General features: G+C 38.7%; 1 protein-coding gene across 5 annotated transcripts in view; it reads left to right on the top strand.

Moving 5' to 3' along the window:
• TEX10 (testis expressed 10) overlaps positions 1-25,090 on the top strand; it is a 49,050-nt gene that overhangs the window by 22,996 nt on the left and 964 nt on the right. The window contains exons 9-14 of one of the 5 annotated variants that reach the window (XM_068974494.1): positions 895-1,072; positions 4,986-5,092; positions 6,383-6,516; positions 17,981-18,061; positions 19,801-19,982; positions 24,414-24,624. In XM_068974494.1, the coding sequence (XP_068830595.1) occupies positions 895-1,072; positions 4,986-5,092; positions 6,383-6,516; positions 17,981-18,061; positions 19,801-19,982; positions 24,414-24,624 (893 nt within the window). Of the gene's footprint in view, positions 1-894; positions 1,073-4,985; positions 5,093-6,382; positions 6,517-17,980; positions 18,062-19,800; positions 19,984-20,987; positions 21,089-24,413; positions 24,625-25,090 lie in introns of those variants that run through there. The other 4 variants (XM_068974496.1, XM_068974499.1, XM_068974497.1 and 1 more) reach the window with 4 other exon arrangements.

The following is a 25,090-nucleotide window of genomic DNA, read 5'->3' as shown; positions in this document are numbered from 1 at the left end:
GATGAAATTGTATAATGTGGGTCTTTTCAGTCTGGCTTCTTTCACTTAGCATACTATTTTTAGGATTCATTCATGTAGCATATATGAGTACTGCATTTCTTTTTAATGCTGAGTAACATTCCATTGTTGAAGATACACCACTTTATATTTATCCATTTATTAGGTGACGAACATTGGTTTGTGTCTACCTTTTGTGTGTGGTATTATAAAATCTGTATTTTTTAGTATTGCTTATATGTAGGGGTGTGTGTGTACTCAAATAAGTCTTTGGTGTTAAATTAGGTTGATATCATAATTGTCCCTGTTTGGCAAAAGTGCTTGCTTTTTTTTTTTTACTGTTTTGCTTTGTTTCTGATTCCTTTAACTCCATCAGTTTTTATTTCAAATAACACATTTGAATGTTATGAAATTCAGTGTTAAATGTTATCTCTAAATAATGATTGTATTTAGTCTTTTACTCTAGGCAGTACCTTAAGCCATACATATATCCTTTTTGATAAAACTTTTTTCCATGTAATTGGTATGTTAGAATTCAACATGCTAAGTCACATCAGTCGTGTCCAACTGTGTGTGACCCCATAGACGGCGGCCCACTAGGCTCCCATCCCTGGGATTCTCCAGGCAAGAATAATGGAGTGGGTTGCCATTTCCTTCTCCAGTGCATGCAAGTGAAAAGTGAAAGTGAAGTCGCTCAGTCATATTCGACTCTTCGCGACCCCATGGACTGTAGCCTACCAGGCTCTTCCGTCCATGGGATTTCCCAGGCAAGAGTACTAGAGTGGGTTGCCATCGCCTTCTCCGAGAATTCACCATAGCACAGTGAAAATTATGTCTGCTTTATTAATTCTTATTTGTGTATCTTTTAAACTGTAACTTGTCTTCCTACCTCACTAGATCCACAAGAAGGCGCTGTGGTGGTTCTCCCAGCAGAGTCTCAGCAGCTTTTGGTCCAGCTTGTGTATTTTCTACCCAGTCTGCCTGCTGACTTGCTTTCTCGGCTAAGTCGCTGCTGTATTATGGGAAGACTCAGTGCAAATTTGGCTGCCATGCTTATCGGGATACTGCACATGAGGTAGCATGCTGAAGTGAGCTGTATTTCAAGTGTATAATCTTCTCCCTCACCCTTCCCCTGTCCCGGGCAGTTTATGAACTGACTTACAAATACTGCCCCTCCCTTCATTGGCTCTTGAAACAGCAGTTAAAATTGTTGGTTATTACTAGATGGAGGAAGTTGACTAGAGGAAGACTGCTCCCGGTGGTTTGTTCAGTGGTTTGCATCGTCATGGTTTCAGTCACTAAGTTCATGGGCTGTAGCCCACCAGGCGCCTCTGCCCATGGGATTTTCCAGGCAAGAATACCGGAGTGGGTTGCCATTTCTTTTTCCAGGGGATCTTGCTGACCCAGGGATCGAACCCTTGTTCTCCTGCACTGCAGGTGGATTCTTTACCGCTGAGCCATAGGTAGATACATACAGTGATTTGTGTAGGTGGATTGAAACAGGTTAAAATGATCAGAAGTAAGCCATAGTAAGGATTCAGTGGCAGATGAGAGTGCTGTGCTTTAAAACTTTTGGTGTTATGAAATTGTAATACAGGTCTTCCTTTTTGGAAGGGAGCTCAGTTTAATGTAGGTGGTGAAATAAAAGCTTGCAGACTCCGACAAGGAATCATTGAAATATCTTTGGGTGGATGGGTGTGTATGTGGCAAAATATACATCACATAAAGCTTACCGTTTTAACCAGTTGTAGGTGTACAGTTAGAACTGTTTTGGGGCATTAAGTACATTCACACTGTTGTGCAACTGCTACCACTGTTCACCTCCAGTACTTGTCATCATTCCAGACTGAAACTCTGTACTGATTATTTCCCCTTCTCCCAGCCCTTGTTTACCACTGTTTTGTCTTCATGATTTTGATATATTCATCTGTTAATGGATACTTGGTTGTGCTGCCTTTTGGCCATTATGAATAATGCAGCTATAAACACTGGTGTGCAGATACCTGTTTGAATCCTTTTAATTCTTTTGGCTGTATGGCCAGAAGTAGAATTGCTGGATCATATGTTAATTTTCTGTTTAATTTTTTGAGGAACTACTTTCCAGAGTGTGACTGTACCCTTTTACCCTCAAAGGTCTTAAAAATTAATAGTGTTTCATGTTGCGAGTTCAAAGTATCCTTTAAAATTTAATGTTTGTATCAGGCATAGTACTTTCGTATTCAGCCATTTCTAACTGATTGTGGCTCAAGGCCAGGGTCTGATAGTTTTAGGCAGAAATTGAATCTATGCTGTAGCTGGCTTCTTGAGCAGATATCCTCTGTCCCAATTAAACAGGAGTAGCTCACTTTATTAGTAGATTTCTTTAGCTTTGTTTGCCAGTCTCTTCATACCAGGATAGGATGTATGTTTGAATGCTGTCACCCAAAGTGTGCTTCATAACTGATAATAACTTTTTCCTTTTAGCAAAAGAGAGCCGTTTGCAATGTGTTGCCTATATGTGAAACCCCTCTTTGTCTAGTTGAGTACTTAATGCCAGGTCTTTAAGCAATGCAGTTAACTTAAGTGGTTTCATGTCTGTTAACTTCCAGTAGAGGGCACTCTTTTCCCATGATAGAAACTAGTTTAGGATCTGTTTTAACATTCATTTAAAAGCAACTTGTGAACACCTCTTAAAATTAATTCTCTTTAGAACTTGTATTTAGTATCTTTATTGGCATCAGCTATTTTTGACTTATGCTCAATAACTTCTGTAAAGGATTTTTTTCACACGTTGTCTTTTACCTCTTTTTGTGGGTTTGTGGCTAGTACTGAGAAAATATTAATTTCAAGTAATGGCAATAGAAGTTTATAATCATCAAAAGCAAACTGTCTTGTAGTTAAAAGTCTACTAAGTTAAATTTTGCCTTTTAGCATTTGCACAGAGTCTTAGTATACTTCTCTTTCTGTAGATGTTTTGTCCCTATTCAAACTAATCTCTTTAAAAATTAAAACAAAATGGGGGCTTTTCAACTTTCCCAGGCCAGTGGTATTATTATTGCATCACTTTTTCTAGATTTAGAATTGAAGAATAATGTTTGGTTCCTTAGAAGTCACCTGGGTTATTTCATATCTTAAGTTTTTTCTTCAAAATATCCCCTTCTGTCCTTGATCATGACTGTAAACTTGGCAGCTTTTTCATTATCTCCCACATGTACCGTTATAGTAAGTAGTCTTGCTTCTCAGCTCCATATATATCATGCATTGTTGTCAGGTTAATTTTCCTGAAATGTTCCTTTAATGATTTCTGATTTTCATCTATTAATTGGCTCTACCATCTAGTTCACTTTGGGTTTTGTAGTTCTGACACTGTTGTCTCTAGCAGAGGGAGTTTATCTAAGAGCAGATCATCTCAGTTTGTTCAATGTGTGAAAAACCCATCAACTTAAAACTGTTGGTGTTTAGTTTATCTTTTAAAAACTGTACTTAGAATTGCTGTTCCTACCTTTTTCACCATCCACTTAGAGCTTTTTTGAGTTTGAGTTTTTTTCCCCCTCCATCTACCTGTGTTGTTCTGCTGACCTTTACTCTTCCTTATCCTCTCTGCCCCTAGTTTATTTACAGCTGATTTGGGGAACATAAGACGTGGATGTGGAAACGTAATCTACACTGTTAGAAAAAATATTAGAAGGGAGCAGCTACTGAGAAATTCAGCCCGGTTTCGAAGCACGGTAAACATGTGAGCTAGGCTGCCAGGAGCAGGTCTAGTTTGCTGCTGTTGTCCAAGCATGATTGATAATAGCGTCCCTTCTATTCTCAGAAGTGTTCTGGTCTGTCCAGTATATATGGTCATGGTAGTTTTAAGGACAGTGTGATACATTGCTTGTCTTTTGTCCAAACTAGATTTTTAAATGGATTTGCTACCCCTTTTAGCCACTGGGTGGCGCAGTTTTCACTGGATTCAAGAGGATGTTGGTTTGTTTTCTAATCACCATTTTGTACTCATTTCCATTGAACATCTCTGACTTTTTATAACCTCTGAGCTTGTGACATTCCCTCCATAGCCCTTTAAGCAAAGAGAAGTCCTTTAAGTGGGAATGATTCAGAAGAATGTTTCCATTTTTAACTCCCCAACTCTTAAGAATATTAATAAATACAATTATTTCAGTGGTAAAAAAATTTAAGTGCTTCTTGTTGAATTAGAAACTCCTAATTTTGTCTTGACATTTATTCAGATTTCTGTGATAAAAAATTGTAGTCTTAGCTTTTTGGATCTGATGATTCTCAGCTTTTTCTTCTTTCTTTTTTTTTTTTGCTGTATCCATGGTTGACATTTGCCTGTATTCCTCCTTAGTCTTACCTTGAAGAGAGTTTTTAAAGATATCACTGGAAACTGATCTCATAGCAGGAACCAGATAATCTTCATTTAATGAGAAGCTGCTTTATGTTTAGCTATTCCCTTAAGTCCCCTACCAATACTTTAGCTGCAGGATTGTGAAGTAGACTAGTTCTAAAGCTTTGCAAAGTATAGGAATGCATAGTTAACACAGAGTGGCTTTAAATTGAAGTATTCTTTACCTAGTTAAGATGCTTTTGCTTAGGTAGGAAGCAGGAGCTTGTTTAAACTTAGCTCATTTATATAAGCAAGGTAAGACTTTTTTTTTTATAAAGATGAGGTAGTAAATACATAGCAGCTGAACCTACTACTGAAAAGCAGAACTTCATCTTGGCTCCTTGAATCTGAGTTTTGAGTGGTGTGGAAAATTTTTTAAGTTGTACCATATATGTGGACCAGTTATGCTTTTCAAGGAAACTACATAAATATATGTTAAAAATGTTTTCCATATTATGGTACTTGAACCCTTATATGTAAAGATTATACATACTGTGGATTTTTGTCTGAGCTCTTAAATTAGACTTGTTTTCAACAAAGAAAAATAGTCATATATTCTGTCTTTATTCCTGAGTCTTCAAGTTGGTCACTTCTAGTACTAGGTCTCCATTTATTATAGATCATCATTTTCTGGATGGAAGTCTTCAGTGAAAGAACAGAATGGAAGTGTTCAGTTAAACATCAGTAATGCGGACTATTTCAGCTTCTTATTTTCAACACTTACAGGTAACTACACTGATCTGCCAAGTTAAGGAAAGGAAAAGAACCTAGTATGAAAATTCTCCTAAGATTTACTGTCTTACCTGGTTGGGTCTAAGTTTTGAACCTCACTGCATAGTTTAATAAGATGGTGAACAGAATATTCATTTTAAACATGTTTAAAATGTTCAGTGTGTTAGGAAAAACATCAGATTTTAATTAGCCATATTTTGCTTTCCATTGATTTCAAAGAAAAATTAGTAAAATGAGTCTTGATGTGTTGGATTGGTAAGTATTTTTGCTGTTGTTTTAGATGATTGTACTGTCTTCAGTAGTTTTGTTTTGTAATTGGATGATAAAGATGACAGTGTTTGAAATTTTCTGAAGACTTAAAATTAAGAGACTTATTAAATATGTTAAATCAGAATCCGAAAATAGCTTGAAAGGTTCTGATAAGGAGCTGAATGTAGCAAGATAAATATTATATGAAAGAAACAAGTAGGCTTGTACATGTTTGTTTGATAGCTTTGGATGTATGCGTTTGAGATGGATGTGAGGGCTTCATGTTTTAATTAGGAGTACCTGTCAAAGGGTTTAGTGGTTTTAGGAAACTCATTAGGAATCAATCAGGAGTGTGATATGGCTTCCAAACCAGATGATGACTCTTTAGGGCATGTTCATGGAAGTGCAGTGATCTGAAAACATCAAAGCAGGTAGCTAGGGTCAGACCACATTGTGCTGGTATTCTGATCATTCTAAGAGCTGTCTTTCCAGAGGGACTTTGGCAAGTTGTTTGTGTAGGTCAGACTAGGTATAATAGAGGTGGTAAGAGAATCAGAAATCTTACAAATAGGATAGGTAGAAGAAAGTACACAGTAATTGTTGAAGAAATAGACTTAGGAGGGATGGAATAGTTTTAAAACATTTGGAAGGCTATTGTTTAAGAATACAGAGTTTGGTGTATGTATGAAGGAGCATGCTGTTTCTCTTGTTCGTTTGCTTTTTTAAACCTGACATTAATTAGAATGATTATATCTTTCACATTTACTTAAGTATAAAGGTGGTAAAGTCCTCAGTATAAGGGGTATAATGTTATTTCTTGATGTATTACACATTGATTCAGGTCACATCTTTGTTTACATAATTATATGAATTTTATTACATTGCTGGCATTTCATTTTTTAAAATAATACATGAAATTCAGAGAAAACAGCTTGAAGAATTTAACTTGAAGATACATGCCTGTTTTTAAAAAATTATTGAAGAATGTTACATGCTTTGTGATTTATTTTAAATTGGCTTTCTTACTCAAATTAGGGTTTTCAAAAGAGGAACTGACTTGGCTTCAGAGCCTTCGAGGAGTGCCTCATGTCATCCAGACGCAGCTTTCCCCTGTGCTACTTTACCTCACTGACTTGGATCAGTTTTTACACCATTGGGACGTAACAGAGGTAATGGTCCGTTTGAAAAGGCATGCAAGATTGTTAGAATTCAGTTCGTCAGCCACCAATAGTTACTATGTGTTAGCATTGCCTTGTGTAAGATATTTTTAGAGATTTAGAGTAGTATAAACTGAAGCGACTTTAGCAGCAGCAGAGTAGTATAAAATACAGTCCCTGTTCTGAAAGTGTATGTGATCCTTGGATAGGCGATCTAGATTCCTAAAAGAAGAGTGTTCAAAAAGTTATGCCACTAGAATAGAATAAATTAGCTGTTTGAATGATAGAGACACATTTATTTTCTTTTTACTAGTGTAGAGTAAAAGGATAAATCCATTTATAGAAAAGAGGAAAGGCTTCATGGAAAGGGAAGAATTTTACGTAGCTAGTGAAGGATGAATAAGAGTTAAGCAGGATTTTGTTTCCTTGAAGGTGGGTTTTTTTTCTAAACAGAAAAATTATTTGGAAGTTCATTTGGTTTTAAAGAATTAGTATGTAGTTTATCAAAGTTACATTTTAAACCCCAAATTTCCCTTGAATTTTAAAGTTCAGCCTAACAAGTCTTTTTAGATAAGTATAGTAAGTTTAGGCAATCATTTTAAAAGGAGGCTTTAATTATGTTTTATCCCTGTTACAAACATATTTAAAACTTTAAAAAACAGTTTAAATAATATATTCACTATTTGGTAAATAGTTCAGTTTTCAGACAAACCTTCACAATTGTTATGGTAAATCTTAAAACATTTAATAAACTTACAAGCATGGTACATCTTAATATCTTAAGTTTCAGTACTGTTTATAGTGAAATTCAAATTAAAACTACAAGTCTAGGTTAGATGTTAATAGTGTTTTAAATTGGAATTATAGGGCTGATCTTTTATGCTAATCGTCAGAATTGTTTTGTGTTACAAATATATAAATATGTAAAAGCATCATAAATACTAGTCCTAAGGATTTGAGTCTGTAAGATATTTATATGTTAGTTAATGTCTTTTACGTATTTCTTCAGTTTCTTTCCTTGCATTGAACAGTACTTGCCCAGTAGGATTGCAGTTGTGTCATCCCAAATAATGTTGGTTGGAACTTTTCTTGCAAATTCTGAGGTTGTGTTCTGTGCTAGCTAACTTTTTTTTTTTAATGATACATAAGGTTTTTGGTTAGGGTGTTGACTGTATATTCTTTTCTTGCAACTCGTAGGCCATAGCTAAGGCTAGGCCATAGCCTTTTCAAACAAAAAACAACGTTTGTCATTGTTCTCAACAGGGTAGTCTCTAGAACCTAAATCTGTTTTATTGCTATACCAATTGATTTTATTCAGCTGATCTATTTACTACTTCTTGCATTCTTTTCCAGAATAATCTTTACGTTCTTCCTGTATCTTAGGGCTACACCTTTTGTAGACATCTAACACATTTCTCTCATGGTTTTGTTTGACTCTGATCACAATACTTAGGTCATGCCAGGGACACTTTCTTCTCTTTATTACCAGGTGCCTAACTATATTCATATATCGGCTTTCAAAAAATAGTGGATTTTAAACAGTGAAAACTAATGAGTTAGGTACCCAGCCTGCATATCTAATATCTGGCATTTTATCTTAATCCATAGTACATGAAGAGATTGGGTTTAGTATTAGTAGTTGTTTTGTAAGATTGTTTCTAATGTTTTTAAACTACATCATTATGGATTGGGGAAAGCGTGGTATGGGGATTGATTAGTGGGCCCCAGATTCCAGACATAGACTTGTTATGTGTCTAGTTTGATAACTTGCACAACTCCAGTAATCTTTCTCTGACAATTTTTATTTTTCAGAATCACATATGTGTAAAGACACATGTCATGAAAATGTGATTGGTTATGTTTCTGAGTGTACATTGGCAAGGACATGTATTAAACTTCAAGGATGCTGTCTTTGAAATGTTAAGACATAAATTAGGAAAAATCTGAAAGTTTCATTGTTAGTTTTTGAAGTTAAGATTCTAGTTCTGTTTTGGATAAAATTTGTCTTTAAGTTGGCCTTTTCATATGAAATTATTTGAAATATATGTAGTTTTTGACAGCCTTAGTGTAAAAATTGATTTTTTATTATTATTTCATTTGAAAAAGTTAGTAGTCCATGGAGTGGGTTTGCTTAGTTGTTTTATCTGCTTAGTCTGAAGTGGTTTTTTATTTAAATCGGACCTTTTTTTCTGAGTAGATTTTCTAAACAAAGTATAATTTATTTATCTACTTAACTACATTTAAGCATTTATTTATTTTTATATGGCAGTACGAGGTCTTCGTTGCCGTGCACAGGCTTTCTCCAGTTGCAGCAAGTGGGGGTCACTCTCTGGGGCTGCTCTTTAGTTGTGGAGTGCAGGCTTCTCACTGTGGTGGCTTCTCTTGTTGCAGAGCAAGGGCTCTAGGGCTTCGTTAGTTCTGGCACACAGGCTTAGTTGCCCTGTGGAATCTTCCCAGACCAGGAATTGAACCTGTGTCCCCTACATTGATGGCAGATTCTTAACCACTGGACCACAAGGAAAGTCCCACAAAGTACAGTTTAGAAGAACAGAAGGATCATAGTAAAAGTGTTCTTCCATTCCCTGTCTCCCAGCCACCTACTTCCCTTCCTTAGTTTCTAAATGTATTCTTTTGGATAACTTCTGTGTCTTCACAAATGATTATATGTATTCTTTTGGCTTCTCCTTTTACACAAATAACATACTCTGATTTGGATCTTGCAGTTTTCACTTAGTATCTTCGTGATCATTTTTTCCAAACACTGAAGAAAGAATTGTCTGATCTTGCCATTAATGATGGAAATAGTAGTTGAAAGGGAAAGATCACAAAGGGAAAAGGAATCTTTGGACAGAGATATTGTTCCCAAATGGAAGTGTCTTTTCCAGAGCTAGTGGAAGTTTTTAAGGTTAATTTTCATTGTCATTTTTAAAATTTTGAATGGTTTGAAAAGACTGCTTTTTATCTAAATTCTGAAGAATAATAATAAAACATTACTCTAGTTTAAGAAATAGACCATTTTTCTTTTGTTTTTGAAATCTCTCATTTTATTAACAGTTTTATGTGTATGATATTTCTGTATAAAATTAGGTAGAAAATTTTTTAAAAACTTAGCTTCCACAGTAGCAAATTGCCATGCCTGTTCTGGAATTGAGCACTGTGAGGTCAGGAATCTGAGGTATGCAAGTTTTGGTTAACACTGTAGTTGCAAAAGTGAAGATTGCCTATATATATGTATGTTTGTGTGTCTCTGTTTGTATTTTTGTTTACTTTTATTTTGAAACAATTTCAGACTTAGAGAAAAATTACAACTGCAGTACAGATAACTTGTTTTCTTAAACTATTTGACAAAATGCCCATAGTCCATACTTCAGCATACAAGTAGACCGTGTTTTTCGTACTTGCAGGTTGAGTTTTTACAAACTGAAATTTTGTGGCAGTGCTGCATTGAGGATGTCTGTTATCTTTCCAATAGCATGGGTACACTTCATGTCTCTGTGTCACAGTTTGGTAATTCTTGAAATATTTCACACTTTTTCATTGTTATTTCTTACAGTGAGCTGTGATTGGTGGTCTTTGATAATACTGTTGTAATTGTTTCGGGCTTTGTAATTAATTGTCATCATGAACCATGCCCACATGAGATACTGCAGTGAACTTAGTAAAATATGTGTGTTCTGACTGCCCCACCAGCCAGCCAGCCATTCCCTATCTCTCTCCTTCTCAGGTCTCCCTATTCCCTGAGACTCAACCATATTGAAATTAGGGCAGTTAATAAATAACCCTACAGTGGCCTCTGTGAGTGTGTGTGTGTTAGTCGCTCAGTTGTATCCAACTCTTTGTGATCCTATGGACTGTAGCTCGCCAGGCTTCTCTATCCATGGAATTCTCCAGGTAAGAATACTGGCGTGGGTTGCCATTTCCCTCTCTGGGGGATCCTCCTGACCCGGGGATCCTCCTGACCCAGTGATCAAACCGCAGCCTACTGCATTGCAGGCAGATTCTTTACTGTCTGAGCCACCAGGTGTTCAAGTGAAAGGAAGAGTTGTGTATCTCTTACTTTAAATCAAAAGCTAGAAATGCTTATTAGCTTAGTGAGGAAAGCATGTTGATAGCAAAGATAGGCTGAAAACTAGACCTCTGTGCTGTTTAGCCAAGTTGTGAATGCAAAAGAAAAGTTCTTGAAACTAAAAGTGCTATTCCATGAACAGAGGAATAATAAGAAAGTGAAACAACCTTATTGATGACATGGAAAAAGTTTGAATGATCTGGATAGAAGATCAAACTGCCACAACATTCCCTAAAGCTAAAGCCAAATCTCAAGCAAAACCCTGATGATGATTTAGTCGCTAAGTCATGACCGACCCTCTGCGACCCGATGGACTGTGGCCCTCCAGGCTCCTGTCTGTGGGATTCTCTAGGCAAGAATACTGGCAGTGGTTGCCATTTCCTTCTCCAGGGGATCTTCTGACCCAGGGATCGAACCCGGGTCTCCCACATTGTGGGCAGATTGACCAACTGAGCTACAAGGGAAGCCCTAAAACTCTAGTAGTCTCTTCAATTCTCTGAAGGCTAAAAGAGGTGAGGAAGCTGCAGAAGAGTTTGAAGGAAGCAGAGACTGTTTCATGAGGCTTAAGGGAAGAAGCTGTCTCCATGACATGAAGGTGTAAGGTGAAATAGCTGATGGGAAAGTTTCAGCAAATTATCCAGAAGATCCAGCTAAGATGATGATTGAAATGGTGGCTACACTAAATAACAGACTTTCAATATAGACAAAACAGCTTTATACTGGAAGACGATGCCATTTAGGACACGTCTTAGCTAGAGAGAAATGAGTGCCTGGTTTCAAAGCTTCAGAGGACAGGTTGACTCTTGTTAGGGGCTGATGCAGTTGGTGACTTTAAGTTGAAGCCAGTGCTCATTTACCATTCTGAAAATTCTAGGACCCTTAAGAATTATGCTAAGTCTACTCTGCCTGTGTCCTATAAAGGAAAAAGCCTGGATGACAGTGCACCATGGTTTACTGATTATTTTAAGCCCACTGTTGATATCTTCTGCACAGAAGAAAAGCTTCCTTTCAAAGTATTACTACTCATTGACAAAACACTGGTCATTCTGGAACCCTCATGGAGATACATAATGAGATTAATGTTTTTTCATGCTTGCTAGCACAGCATCCGTTCTGCAGTCCATGGATCAAGGAGTCATTTAGACCTTCAAGTTTTATTATTTAAGAAATAACATTTTCTAAAGCTATAAGCTGCCATAATTAGAGATTCTTCTGATGGATCTGAGCAAAGTAAATTGGAAACTTTCTGGAAAAGAGTTCACCTTGTAGATGCCATAAAGATCATTTGTGACTCACAGCGAGAGATCAGAATGTCGCTATTAACATGAGTTTAGAAGAAGTTGATTACAACCTTCATGAGGAGTTCAAGACTGCAGTGGAGGAAGTAACTGCAGTTGTGGAAATAGCAAGAGAACCAGAATTAGAAATGGAGCTTGAAGATGTGACTGAATTGCAGATATCTCATGATAAAACTTTGAATGGATGAAGAGTTGTTTCTAATGAATGAGCAAAGAATGAACAAATGAATCTACTCCTGGTAAAGATGTTGTAAAGATTGTTGAAATGACAACAAAGGATTTAGAATAGCACATAGACTTTGCTGATAAAGCAGTGTCATTCATTGACCCTGACATTTTTGAAGAATCAGTTCAGTTCAGTCACTCAGTTGTGTCCAACTCTTTGTGAACCCATGGACTGCAGCACGCCAGGCCTCCATGTCCATCACCAACTCCCGGAGTTGAACTCATGTCCGTTGAGTCAGTGATGCCATCCAACCATCTCATCCTCTGTCGTCCCCTTTTCCCCCTGCCTTCAGTCTTTCCCAGCACTAGGGAAATGAGTCAGTTCTTCAAATGAGTCAGTTCTTCACATGAGGTGGCCAAAGTGTTGGAGTTTCAGCTTCAACATCAGTCTTTGCAGTGAACATTCAGGACTGATCTCCTTTAGGATGGACTGGTTGGATCTCCTTGCAGTCCAAGGGACTCTCCAGAGTCTTCTCCAATACCACAGTTCAAAAGCATCAATTCTTCAGCGCTCAGCTTTCTTATAGTCCAGCTCTCACATCCATACATGACTATTGGAAAAACCATAGCCTTGACTAGACAGACATTTGTTGGCAAAGTAATGTCTCTGCTTTTTACTATGCTGTCTAGGTTGGTCGTAACTTTTCTTCCAAGGAGTAAGCATCATTTTTGCAGGACAGTTATTTGTAAAATTTCTCTCAATTCAGGTTTATTTCCGCATGGTTAAATCAGGTTATACAGATGTGGCAGGAATATGTCACAAGTGATGCTGAAGTGATGCTGTGGGTTTCTGATGGCAGCTTGTCAGATGGTGCAGGGTTTTGATTTGTCCCATTAGATGTTCACTTTGCCCACTTGAGTAAGTGGTATCTGGTCACCTTCTCCACTCTATTTTTTCCCCTTTAGTAATATTTTATGATGTTTTGAAACAGTGTAAATATCATTTCTTTTTGGTCTTCTCTTTTATTCATTTATTTCTTTTTGTTAGAATGGTTTCTTATACTTTCCAGTGGATTAAAATTCCTTACTATCTTTATTAATTGTGATGTTCATGTTTGCCATGGTCCTCCTGGAAGCAAACGTCTTTGTTCTTCTGACATGTCCTCACGTTTCTCTGAGTGCTGTTGACCTTGGACAACACAGATGTGAACTGTGCAGGCCCACTTACATGCAGATTATCTCAGTAGTAAATACTACATTACTACATGGACCCATGGTTGAATCTGCAGATACGAACGTTAGATGTGGAGGGCCCGCTGTTAAGTTACGTGCAGATTTTCAACTGCACAGCGGGTCTGTGCCTCTAATCCCCTCCCCATGTTGTTCAAGGGTTAGCTGTACTACCTTTATTGTATCACAGATTGTTTCAGATTCATGTTGTATTTTCCGTGTCCCAGCCCAGCAATCAGGTATTTCTTTAAGAAGCCCAGTTTTCCTATAGGTGGAGAATGGATTTTAGGAAACGATTCTGGACTCTTAGAAGTGTGTTCATTGCTAGTTGATATTGCTGTTCCCAGACCTTATCAGTGAACAGAAATCAGGAATTCAACACCATGGGGTTCATTCTGGTTTTCTCCTTTCCCTCTTGTACCTGCTTTTTCTGATGGTGAGAAACCCGACTTCCATTTACTTATTTACCTACTTGGTCACTTCCTCTGTCTGTGATCGTCTCCTTTCGGTGCCACCCTTTTCCCCTGTGGGCATCTTTCTTCTCCCATTTGAACTTCAATTCTTGGGGACAGAGCACCTCTATTTGTTAACAGATAACTGACTCTGGGCCACTGAAGCTCTCCCATTGACTCTAGTGCTGATGTCTAGCTTGGCCTCACGCAGTAGCTAAACTGAGTCGTTCAGGAGGGGAGGGAGGCAAAAAGGAAAAAGGAGGGGATTGAGTGATCATTTACTATTGAATGGGCCTTTCAAATATGATTTACCTTTTATGAATGATAATATTCACTGTGCTCATTTTGAAGAAGGAAGATGGCATTGAAAATATCCTGTTTACATTGTTACCTACAGGTTTAAAAGAGAAGACAATTGCCCTGTGAAAACTCTGGGTAGTATCACTCTGCAAGAGGTTTATAGAGACATAATGCAGATACTGTTGATTTTTGAGGATTGACAGTTCTCTGGAATTTATCTTGACGATTCCTTCTCTTCCTAGAGTCATATTCTTCTTTCCACTAGCATTATCTTGTCTCCCCATGGGATTTTTCTACAAACTTCATTTTGGTACTGCATTCCATTGGCTTCTGGAGTTGTGTTGTGATTCTCTGAAGGACTTGATGCTGTCATTCTGCTTCTTGTTTTCTTGAGATCTTGGAAAATTAAAAATACTAGAGATTTGATTCCCATCTCATTCATCTTTTTCTTCGTTATAGACTGTTCTTTTACCGTTAGGGAATAAGAGGCAGCATAATTTGCACATGGAATTTCTATTTTGTGGATCATGTTTTTTGCAGTGATGTATTTTTCCACCAGATGGGAGAAAGGCTTTTGTCAGCTCTTTGTTTATATCACTGAGACCTCCATATTGTTCAGTTCAGTCCAGTCGTTCAGTCGTGTCCAGCTCTTTGCGACCCTATGAATCACAGCACGCCAGGCCTCCCTGTCTATCACCAACTCCCGGAGTTCACTCAGAGTCGTGTCCATCGAGTCGGTGATGCCATCCAGCCATCTCATCCTCTGTCGTCCCCTTCTCCTCCTGCCACCAGTCCCTCCCAGCGTCAGAGTCTTTTCCAATGAGTCAACTTTCACATGAGGTGGCCAAAGTATTGGAGTTTCAGCTTCAACATCAGTCCTTCCAAAGAAATCCCAGGGCTGATCTCCTTCAGAATGGACTGGTTGGATCTCCTTGCAGTCCAAGGGACTCTCACGTGACACCACAGTTCAAAAGCATCAATTCTTTGGCACTCAGCTTTCTTCACAGTCCAACTCTCACATCCATACATGACCACTGGAAAAACCATAGCCTTGACTAGATGGACCTTTGTTTGCAAAGTAATGTCTCTGCTTTTCACTATGCTATCTAGGTCGGTCATAGCTTTCCTTCCAAGGAGTAAGCGTCTTTTAATTTCATGGCTGCAGTCACCATCTGCAGTGATTTTGGAGCCCCAAAAAATAAAGTCTGACACTGTTTCCACTGTTTTCCCCATCTATTTCCTATGAAGTGATGGGACCAGATGCCATGATCTTTGTTTTTGAATGTTGAGCTTTAAGCCAACTTTTTCACTCTCCTCTTTTACTTTCATCAAGAGGCTTTTTAGTTCCTCTTCACTTTCTGCCATAATGGTGGTGTCATCTGCATATCTGAGGTTACTGATATTTCTCCCGGCTATCTTGATTCCAGCTTGTGCTTCTTCCAGCCCAGCGTTTCTCATGATGTACTCTGCATAGAAGTTAAATAAGCAGGGTAACAATATACAGCCTTGACGTACTCCTTTTCCTATTTGGAACCAGTCTGTTGTTCCATGTCCAGTTAGAACTGTTGCTTCCTGACCTGCATATAGGTTTCTCAAGAGGCAGGTCAGGTCGTCTGATATTCCCATCTCTTTCAGAATTTTCCACAGTTTATTGTGATCCACACAGTCAAAGGCTTGGCATAGTCAATAAAGCAGAAATAGATGTTTTTCTGGAACTCTCTTGCTTTTTTGATGATCCAGCGGATGTTGGCAATTTGATCTCTGGTTCCTCTGCCTTTTCTAAAACCAGGTTGAACATCTGGAACTTCACGCTTCACGTATTGCTGAAGCCTGCCTTGGACAATTTTGAGCTCTAACTACCGCACAATTGCACTCATCTCACATGCTAGTAAAGTAATGCTCAAAATTCTCCAAGCCAGGTGTCAGCAGTACGTGAAGTGTGAACTTCCAGATGTTCAAGCTGGTTTTAGAAAAAGCAGAGGAACCAGAGATCAAATTGCCAACATCCGCTGGATCATGGAAAAAGCAAGAGAGTTCCAGAAAAACATCTATTTCTGCCTTATTGACTATGCCAAGCCTTTGACTGTGTGGATCACAATAAACTGTGGAAAATTCTGAAAGAGATGGGAATACCAGACCACCTAACCTGCCTCTTGAGAAATCTGTATGGAGGCCAGGAAGCAACAGTTAGAACTGGACATGGAATAACAGACTGGTTCCAAATAGGAAAAGGAGTACATCAAGGCTGTATATTGTTACCCTGCTTATTTAACTTCTATGCAGTGTACATCATGAGAAACGCTGGGCTGGAAGAAACATAAGCTGGAATCAAGATAGCCGGGAGAGAAATATCAATAACCTTAGATATGCAGATGACACTACCCTCATGGCACAAAGTGAAGAGGAACTAAAAAGCCTCTTGATGAAAGTAAAAGAGGAGAGTGAAAAAGTTGGCTTAAAGCTCAGCATTCAGAAAACAAAGATCATGGCATTGCGTCCCATCACTCCCATGGGAAATAGATGGAGAAACAGTGGAAACAGTGTCAGACTTTATTTTTTTGGGCTCCCAAATCACTGCAGATGGTGATTGCAGCCATGAAATTAAAAGATGCTTACTCCTTGGAAGAAAAGTTATGACCAACCTAGATAGCATATTCAAAAGCAGAGACATTACTTTGGCGACTAAGGTCTGTCTAGTCAAGGCTATGGTTTTTCCAGTGGTCATGTATGGATGTGAGAGTTGGACTGTGAAGAAGGCTGAGTGCCGAAGAATTGATGCTTTTGATCTGTGGTGTTGGAGAAGACTCTTGAGAGTCCCTTGGACTGCAAGGAGATCCAACCAGTCCATTCTGAAGGAGATCAGCCCTGGGATTTCTTTGGAGGGAATGATGCTAAAGCTGAAACTCCTGTACTTTGGCCACCTCATGTGAAAGTTGACTCATTGGAAAAGACTTTGATGCCTGGAGGGATTGGGGGCAGGAGAAGAAGGGGACTACAGAGGATGAGATGGCTGGATGGTATCACTGACTCGATGAACGCGAGTCTGAGTGAACTCCGGGAGTTGGTGATGGACAGGGAGGCCTGGTGTGCTGTAATTCATGGGGTCGCAAAGAGCCGGACACGACTGAGTGACTGAACTGAACTGAACTTGCTAGCGTGTGAGATGAGTGCAATTGTGCCATAGTTTGAACATTCTTTGGCATTGCCTTTCTTTGGGATTGGAATGAAAACTGACCTTTTCCAGTCCTGTGGCCACTGCTGAGTTTTCCAAATTTGCTGGCATATTGAGTGCAGCACTTTCACAGCATCATCTTTCAGGATTTGAAATAGCTCAACTGGAATTCCATCACCTCCACTAGCTTTGTTCGTAGTGATGCTTTCTAAGGCCCACTTGACTTCACATTCCAGGATGTCTGGCTCTAGGTGAGTTATCACACCATTGCAATTATCTTGGTCGTGAAGATCTTTTCTGTACAGTTCTCTGTGTATTTTTGTGTATTCCCTATTGTAGCGCTTATTTAATGGGAATGTAGGCTCTACATTGGTTGATTGTAAGCTACCCGAGGGCTGTGAGACAGAAGTTTCTCATTCTTTCACTCCTATGCGTAGCGCCTGATAAGACTAGCTCAGTTTGTGTGGTACTCACTCAGTTGTGTCCAACTCTTTGTGACCCCATATTTGGTAGCTTGTCAGACTCTTCTGTCCATGGAATTCTCCAGGCATGAATACCAGAGTGAGTTGCCATTTCCTTCTCCACAGTGCTCAGTAAGTATTTAATAAATGAATTATTTGGAAAATTAGCCCCTGTATACGAGGATTGATTGATTGATGTTTGCATCTTTAGAGTCACTTCTTGTTGAGTTTCTTTTTGATATGTAGAGCAAGTAGGTTTAAAAAAAAAACTATTGGACTTGTTTCTGACCTACAGTGTTCTGATCTGGTACTGGTTTTCTCCTTTCTGACAGACAGTTTGTCACAATTTATTGGTTGTCCCTGTCCGAAGCCAAAGCTTTGACGTCCTGCAGACTGCCATCAGTAAGCATTTGGTAAATATACTTAACATTTTTTTCTGTTACAGAAAAAGCATAGAGATTCACTTGTTAAGATTTGGTTTGCCATAATCAGGGATAGAGTGAGTGTCCAGAAATCTAAGCTTAATAATTTCATGGCCTCTCATCTGTGGTGAGAACTGAGAAATCTTGGTTTGTTTGCTGGCTGTTGCTAACTAATTGTGTAACCTTAAGGAAATCCCTCACTTTCCCAGGACCTTACTCTCTACATATGAGCAATGAAAGACCTTAAAATGATACCTTGGGTCTTTCTGACTTGAAATGCTTTCGTGAACATGTGCTTAGTGTCATACCTAGAAGGGGTGAGGTGTGGAGTAAGGGCTGTCACCTCACAGGCTCAAGGCCACTAGAAACTGAGCTTAGCCATGAAACTTACTTGTCTTTTGGCCTGTGGGTGTCTCTTGTTCCCATTGGTATTGAATTCTCATTAGGTATGCCTGCGTTTTGCTTTTAACTTCCTCCAACCATTACACTTTGATCTTTGACTTTTTAGTATAATGATATATTACAGTGCAAGGGAGAGCCCCCAAGGTTTTCTTCAAGGGACTGTCACTTGTTTGGATAATTTTATAGGCACATGCGTACCCCGTTTTCTTTACTTCCCTCAAGTTGGAGGACTACCCCTTTGAATTCTCAGTACCCTTTTCTTCCTGCTATTAAACTTCCAATCCATATACATTGTATCTCCAAAGATCCCCATCTTTTTTTTTTTTTAACTCACTGTTCCAAGATCAGCATTCCAGTCAGTCTTGGTCGCTTTCTTCAGACAGCCTGGTAGAAAGGTTAAGACCTCAGAGCCTGCAGACTATGATTACTCAACAGTTGCTTGCAGGAGATTTTAACTATGTATACTTATCGTTACAAGTTAAGAGTCCACCTTAATGGCTGTTGATACAGTAGAGTCCAGGTGAGCCAGTGTACCAGGATGTCCCCTGTCTGGGTCTGGGGCAGTGAGGCAGTCAAGAGTAAGTATAGTATTACCTTATTCCAGTGCAGATGATTTTCTTTGGTTATGTCTGCATGACCGGTCAAATCAAAGGGCAGGGGAAGGAAAATTGTAAAATGAACTCTGGTTTGTGCATTTAATTTCCTGAGATGAGGGTGGTGCCAGATTAGCATTTTCCAGTCTGAATACTCAGGATCATGTAAATGTGATTGTTGGTATCAAGATTTTCTTTGGATGCATGAAATAAGCCTTTTAAATAATATTTCTGGCCAACAGTAGAAATTGTAACATCTAGAAAATTTAAGAGACTTTGTCTTGAAGGGGATGTGGGGGATTGGATTGATAGTATTTCTTGAGTTTAAATATTTTCAGGGTCATTTCAGGTAGCAGTTAAGTTGTCAGAGGGAAACAGGACCTTCCGATGCGGTGGGTGGCATGGCATGTGTTGTGGTTATTCTCATTTCCACCAGTAGTAGGGTAGTCGTTACGTCCTCGCCGACTGTGTGACCCCCATGGGCTGTAGTCTGCCAGGCTCCTGTGTCCTTGGGATTCTCCAGCAAGGATATTGGAGTAGGTTGCCATTCCCTTCTCCAGGGAATCTTCCCAAACCAGGGATTAAACCTGGATCTTCCACATTGCAGGCAGATTCTTTACCATCTGAGCCACCAGTAGTGATGGGAGGTTAACTGTCCAGGTGATGGTATTTGTTTTTATTCTGGGGAGAAGGGCTGTTGTGAACAGGTCATTAACCTCATATTTCTCTGCCTAGGTTGGATTGACTGTAATTCCTGACAGCACGGCTGGCTGTGTTTTGGGTGTTATCTGTAAGCTCCTGGATCATACGTGTGTACTTAGTGAAACTCTACTGCCGTTTCTGGCTTCTTGTTGCTACAGTCTGCTTTATTTTCTGCTTACTTTAGAGAAAGGAGAAGCAGAACATCTAAGAAAAAGGTAACAGTTTTGTACTCTTAACTTTTTGTTTCCTACTTGTTCGACTCCCTTCAGTCAGCCAATCCATGAAAGATATTTCCAAAATCTAATTCTTTTTTAGAGTTTGTATATCCCTAGCTGCCTGCTTCTTTGTTCTTTTGTGAATCCTCTTTGTGATGTGGTATAGCAGTCTTAGTTTTTGTTTTTTCTTGTAGGCTACAAATTTGAAAAGTTAGATGGTATTATAGAGTTTCTTGGCAGCTTTCCTTAACTTTGCTATAGATCTGGCAAGAAAAAATTAAGAAGAATGGACTCATTAATACGAGCCTTTGTATTTTGTTTGGGCTTCATTAGAACTAGGTAGACTCAAATTTTAAATTCATGGGTTTAACCAAATTGTTCTAAGATGCTGGTGTTTTTTAATTATTACTTTTGTTCCTATATAATTTTTAGACTAAAGCTTCTAGGATAGTATGGAAGATTTCACTTTCATTATAAGTGTTCTCATGCTTATGTTCTTTTCGGTATGCTGTTTACAGTTCATTGCAAGGAGGTTATTAAACAGTCTTAAGAGATGAGCACATATAAGAAAATAAAAATCACTCTGTCACATTTTGACATTTGCCTTTTAAGTCTTTTTTCGAGCTTTTAAGTGTCATAGAAATATGTCATACATATGATTGTATAAAACATTTAAGTAGTTTAAAGAGTATAAACTGAACATCCATTTAGCTGAATTCCAGGTTTAGGAATAGAACCTTGTCAGCATGCACTCTATGCATGTCCTTTCCACAGTTACATTTCTCTTTTACAGCTCCAGAGATCACTTCTGTGTTACTCACTCTGCTGCCTTTTTATTTAAAAGTTTTATGTGCATGTATAAACAGTGAATCTTTGTTTTGCATGTTTTAAGAGTTTACTATAAAAGGAATCATAGTGTATTTTTTGTGACTTAATTTTCATCATCATTGTGAGAGTTACTCATGCTGATTTAAGGATGTAATTCATTTTGTTTCTCTCTACCAGGAGTCAGCAAACTTCTTGCTTTATAAAGAGTCAGATGGTGAATATTTTAGGTTTTTGTCAGAACTTGTCAGAACTACTCAGCACTCCCTGATCCTATGAAAGCAGCATCAGATGATACATAAATGAATAGGTGTGGCTGTGTTCCAGTAAAATTTTATTTACAAATACAGTCTGCAAGCATGATTGGCTGTCGTCTGGTACCTTTGCTCTGTAGTATTCCGTTTTATGAATGTACTATAACTTACTGATTGGGATTTTTCCCACAGTGTTGTGCGTATTTAAAACTTGGTAGATTTCACTGTTAATATCCTGTAAAATTTACAGATAAATAAATAGATCTGACGGTACTTTTCTTACACATCATCAAACTTTAGGTCTAATAGCTCAAGAAAAACCTTTGTAAATAGCAAGGAACTTCTCAAGGTTATAAAAATTTTATAATGAGCATCCCTGTGTATGAAATAGCTATTTTGCTATTTGTCATTTCCTGTCATTTGAAATATAGGCCCTTTGTGGTACACTTATGTTTCAGAGGTCTTCTTAGTTTCTTATAGAACATTCTGCTTTGATTGTATGTGGTTGGACTGACAAAATTAAGTGTATTTGATACATTTTGCCTGTTTAAAAATTCTGTTGTAAAAGTGTTTTGTGCTGGGTATTGGAAAGTTTGATACTACGATGACCATATGCATCTCTGGATGATGTTACTTAGGCACAAGAAAGGGTTGGCAGCCAGAGCCTTAGGTACTTAAGTTTCCCTTTTGGGCTGCTCCTACCCTCTTACACAAGGTAATTGTGAGATTACAGATAGTGAGTGTGCCAGTGAAACTACTGGGAACTTCACAAGTGCTAACCAAAAAATCGGGCTCAACCAATTGAGGTATTCAAAACTCTGGCCACAGTACTCTGAAGAAACTGTTGTATTGTTTCCTGGACTCTGTTAATAAATGAAAGATCTGCTGTTCAACTGAGCCCTCTTGTCTCATAGATAGTCTGTTCTTTTCCACGGTTTTTGACTCTTTTCTCTTTGTTCCCTTGAAAGTCAGGTTATATCCTAGTGTAGGTTTGTTATTATTTACCCTGCTTGAGACTTAACTTCTTTAATCTGAAGACAAGTTTCTTTTTTTCAGGTATGGGAAGTACCGTTTTTATTTCTATTATCTCACCCACTGTTTCTGTTCTCTCCTAAAAACTCCTTTTAAACATAGGGAGCATCTGATTCTGTCCTCTCTTAACATCTTCCATTTTGCTAATTCTTTAACCCTTCTGTTGAGTTTTTATTTTGTCAGCTGTTGTTTTCCCTTTGATCTGTTTTGAGTTTTTACTTGGCTCTTTGTCATTCTTGCTTATTCTTCATTCATTGGTGTAAAATTTCTTGTCAGTTTGTTTTGTTCACTGTTTCTCTGGTGTGGGAATTCTCCCTTGTTTTGGGGAGCAGGTCAGGCTCTAGAAATGTCACTCATGGGGATGAAGAAACAACCTCATGTTTGGGGCTGTATAGCTTTCTCTGAATTCATCTGTTGTGAGAATCTGTGGAGACCTCCCTGTGGGCAGTTTCACATTTGCCTTTTCCTGGCTTCCAGCTCTCTGCAGGGAGCCCAGTTCTTAGCTCCCCACCTTCTATAACTGGGGCTGAAGCCTTATCTTCCAAAGCTGTTGGCTGTTGAAAACGCGTCCTAAAATCCCACATCCAGTTTGTGCCCCTGTGTATCTATAGGAGTTCTGTCAGTTGCTGGCACCTAGAGAGTTCACCATTCTAGCTTTTGAGCTTTGCTGTATTTTTTTTTTTTTTAAGTATATTATCCATATTTCTGTGTTTAGGGGGTGGAGGATTGGTTGGTATTATCTGACAAGACTATATCTGAAGTTTGCAGTTAGTTAGTGGAACTCCTGAAAATTATATATGAAATGACTTTCATCAGTTCCTTTAGAGTGGTTTAGAACCATTGTTCTCTGTTGAGCTAAAATCTCAACTTCATTGGTTCTGCTTCTGTCCTTTAAATAATTTATAGTTAAGTACAGTTATTTTTGTACATAACAACTTTTAGAAAAACCTAAGAATGACTCTTCAAATGGTATTGCTTCCATCATTTGTGGTTCCCCAGGTCATCTTCTTTTTGACCTGACAGTTTTCTTTAATTGTGGTGTGTGAAGGTGAAATTCTAAACCACTCATCCCCTCACTATACTTAATTTGGTATGATGTAGAATCTATGAGTCCTTTTAGAAGTCTTGATCCAGTTATTTGAAATTCACTCAAGTTCAAGTAGAAAATGAATATATTGGGTCATTATAGTAGTGACTTGTTTTTTTTAAAAAAACAAAACCCCAAGGGGTAGGAATTGTGCAGGTAGGAATTTGAAACCCAGGAAGAACCAAAGTGGCTTTCTCTAGTCTTTTCTAGATTGTGTAGTTACCATCTCTGCCTTTGCCTCATCATTAACTGTGTCTTTCAGTCTGACTTTCTCTTCTTGCACACTGCTGTCCTGACCTGGCTGTGCATGAGTCCACAGGCTGAATAAAGTCTCCAATAAGAGGATTTGGTTGCCTTAGGATGGATTCAGTATCCACCTTTGATGCAGTTGCTGTATGTGGACTTGGGAGGGAGGTCAGATGGTGAAAGGTTTGCTGCTTCTGTGTCTAGAGGTAGTCAGGTTTTCTTAGAAAGTCTTGGGACTGGGTCAGTTATGCACTCTTGAAACCATAACAGACTAAGATCAGAGCCTTTAGCAGCCAGTGGACTTTTCCTCCATTTAATTGATGCTTTTCTAGACTGTGGTTAGACCATTTACCGCTCTCATAAAACATTTCTGTTCCTGTTCTATAAAGTTACCAAAAGAATGATGCTCACTGAAATTTGGATTTACTGTCTCTGGTCCATGACAGTTCCCTGACAGGCTACTTTCTCAGATGCCTTTTGGTTCCTTGAGAGCACATATTTCTCTGCAAATTTGCCCTGTTCTAACACATTGAAGAAGCTCAGAATCCAGGTCAGAGGCTTAGAGTTTCATGAGGTTCTTTTCTTATTCTTTTACCAGTGGGATATTCTTTCCCCTTTGACCTTTGGTATTGTACAACAGTTGCATAATGTTCACTGGTAGAGAATAATATGTATGTACAGGTCTTTCTATTCTCTGGTGAATTTTCTGTTAAATATGATCACTAGGGCTTCAAGAATGTCTTGCCCAGGAAAATGCTGCTTGCTAGGCTTTCTGAAACCCCTAAAATAGGGGCACGCAGCTAATTCATCACTGCATTTGCTTACTTAGCTCTCAATGAAACTCAGTTCCTACTAGTTTTGGTTTGTGGGGTTTTATCAGAAAACACTTTGTTTCTCATTAAAAGGACATTTTTCAGTCTTGGGAAGTATGGAAAGGGCCCCTCTCCTCTATGTGTCCATTCACTGACATGTTTCTTTGTTTTGCAGGGACAAGCTCTGGGGGGTCTGTGTCTCCATCCTGGCCCTCTTGCCTCGAGTCCTCAGGTTGATGCTGCAGAGCCTGCGGGTGAACAGAGCTGGGCCTGAGGAGCTGCCTGTAGTGGGCCAGCTGCTCCGCCTATTGCTGCAGCATGCACCCCTCAGGACCCACATGTTGACCAACGCCATCTTGGTGCAGCAGATCATCAAGAATATCACAGTAAGAAGCACGAACAGGGCCACCCTACTGCTTGTACTAGATTCATGGGCGCAGAGGTGGTTGTGGGAGGCCAGGGTTCCTGCACCTTGACAGACTCCTGGGATTAAGCCCAGTGTGGTGGTTTCTTAAGACTTCCCCTAGTGTCTGGTAACTGTCACTGATTCCAGAATCAGTACTAAAAGCCTTAAAATATTCAAACTAAATTAAGGTGGCAGGCAGCTTAGTTGGAAAAGGTACGGCATCAGAGTCAGTCCTGCCTGGATTGTGATAGATTCTATTAATTGACTATGGTGATTTGGCAAGTTTTCTTTTTTTTAAAAAAACCTATCTGAGCTTGTTTTCCTAGCTGTAGAAATGGAAATAGTAGCAACTTTGTTGGGTTTTGTTGACCAAAATGAAATCATCCAAGTAAAGTTTATACTGTAACTGCCATTTATTAAATACCCAACAAATGTTAGCTGTCATT

Source organism: Capricornis sumatraensis, chromosome 6 (genome assembly GCF_032405125.1).
Source record: "Capricornis sumatraensis isolate serow.1 chromosome 6, serow.2, whole genome shotgun sequence".
Classification (NCBI taxonomy): Eukaryota; Metazoa; Chordata; class Mammalia; order Artiodactyla; family Bovidae; genus Capricornis; species Capricornis sumatraensis.
This window is presented reverse-complemented; position numbering and strand designations above follow the sequence as displayed.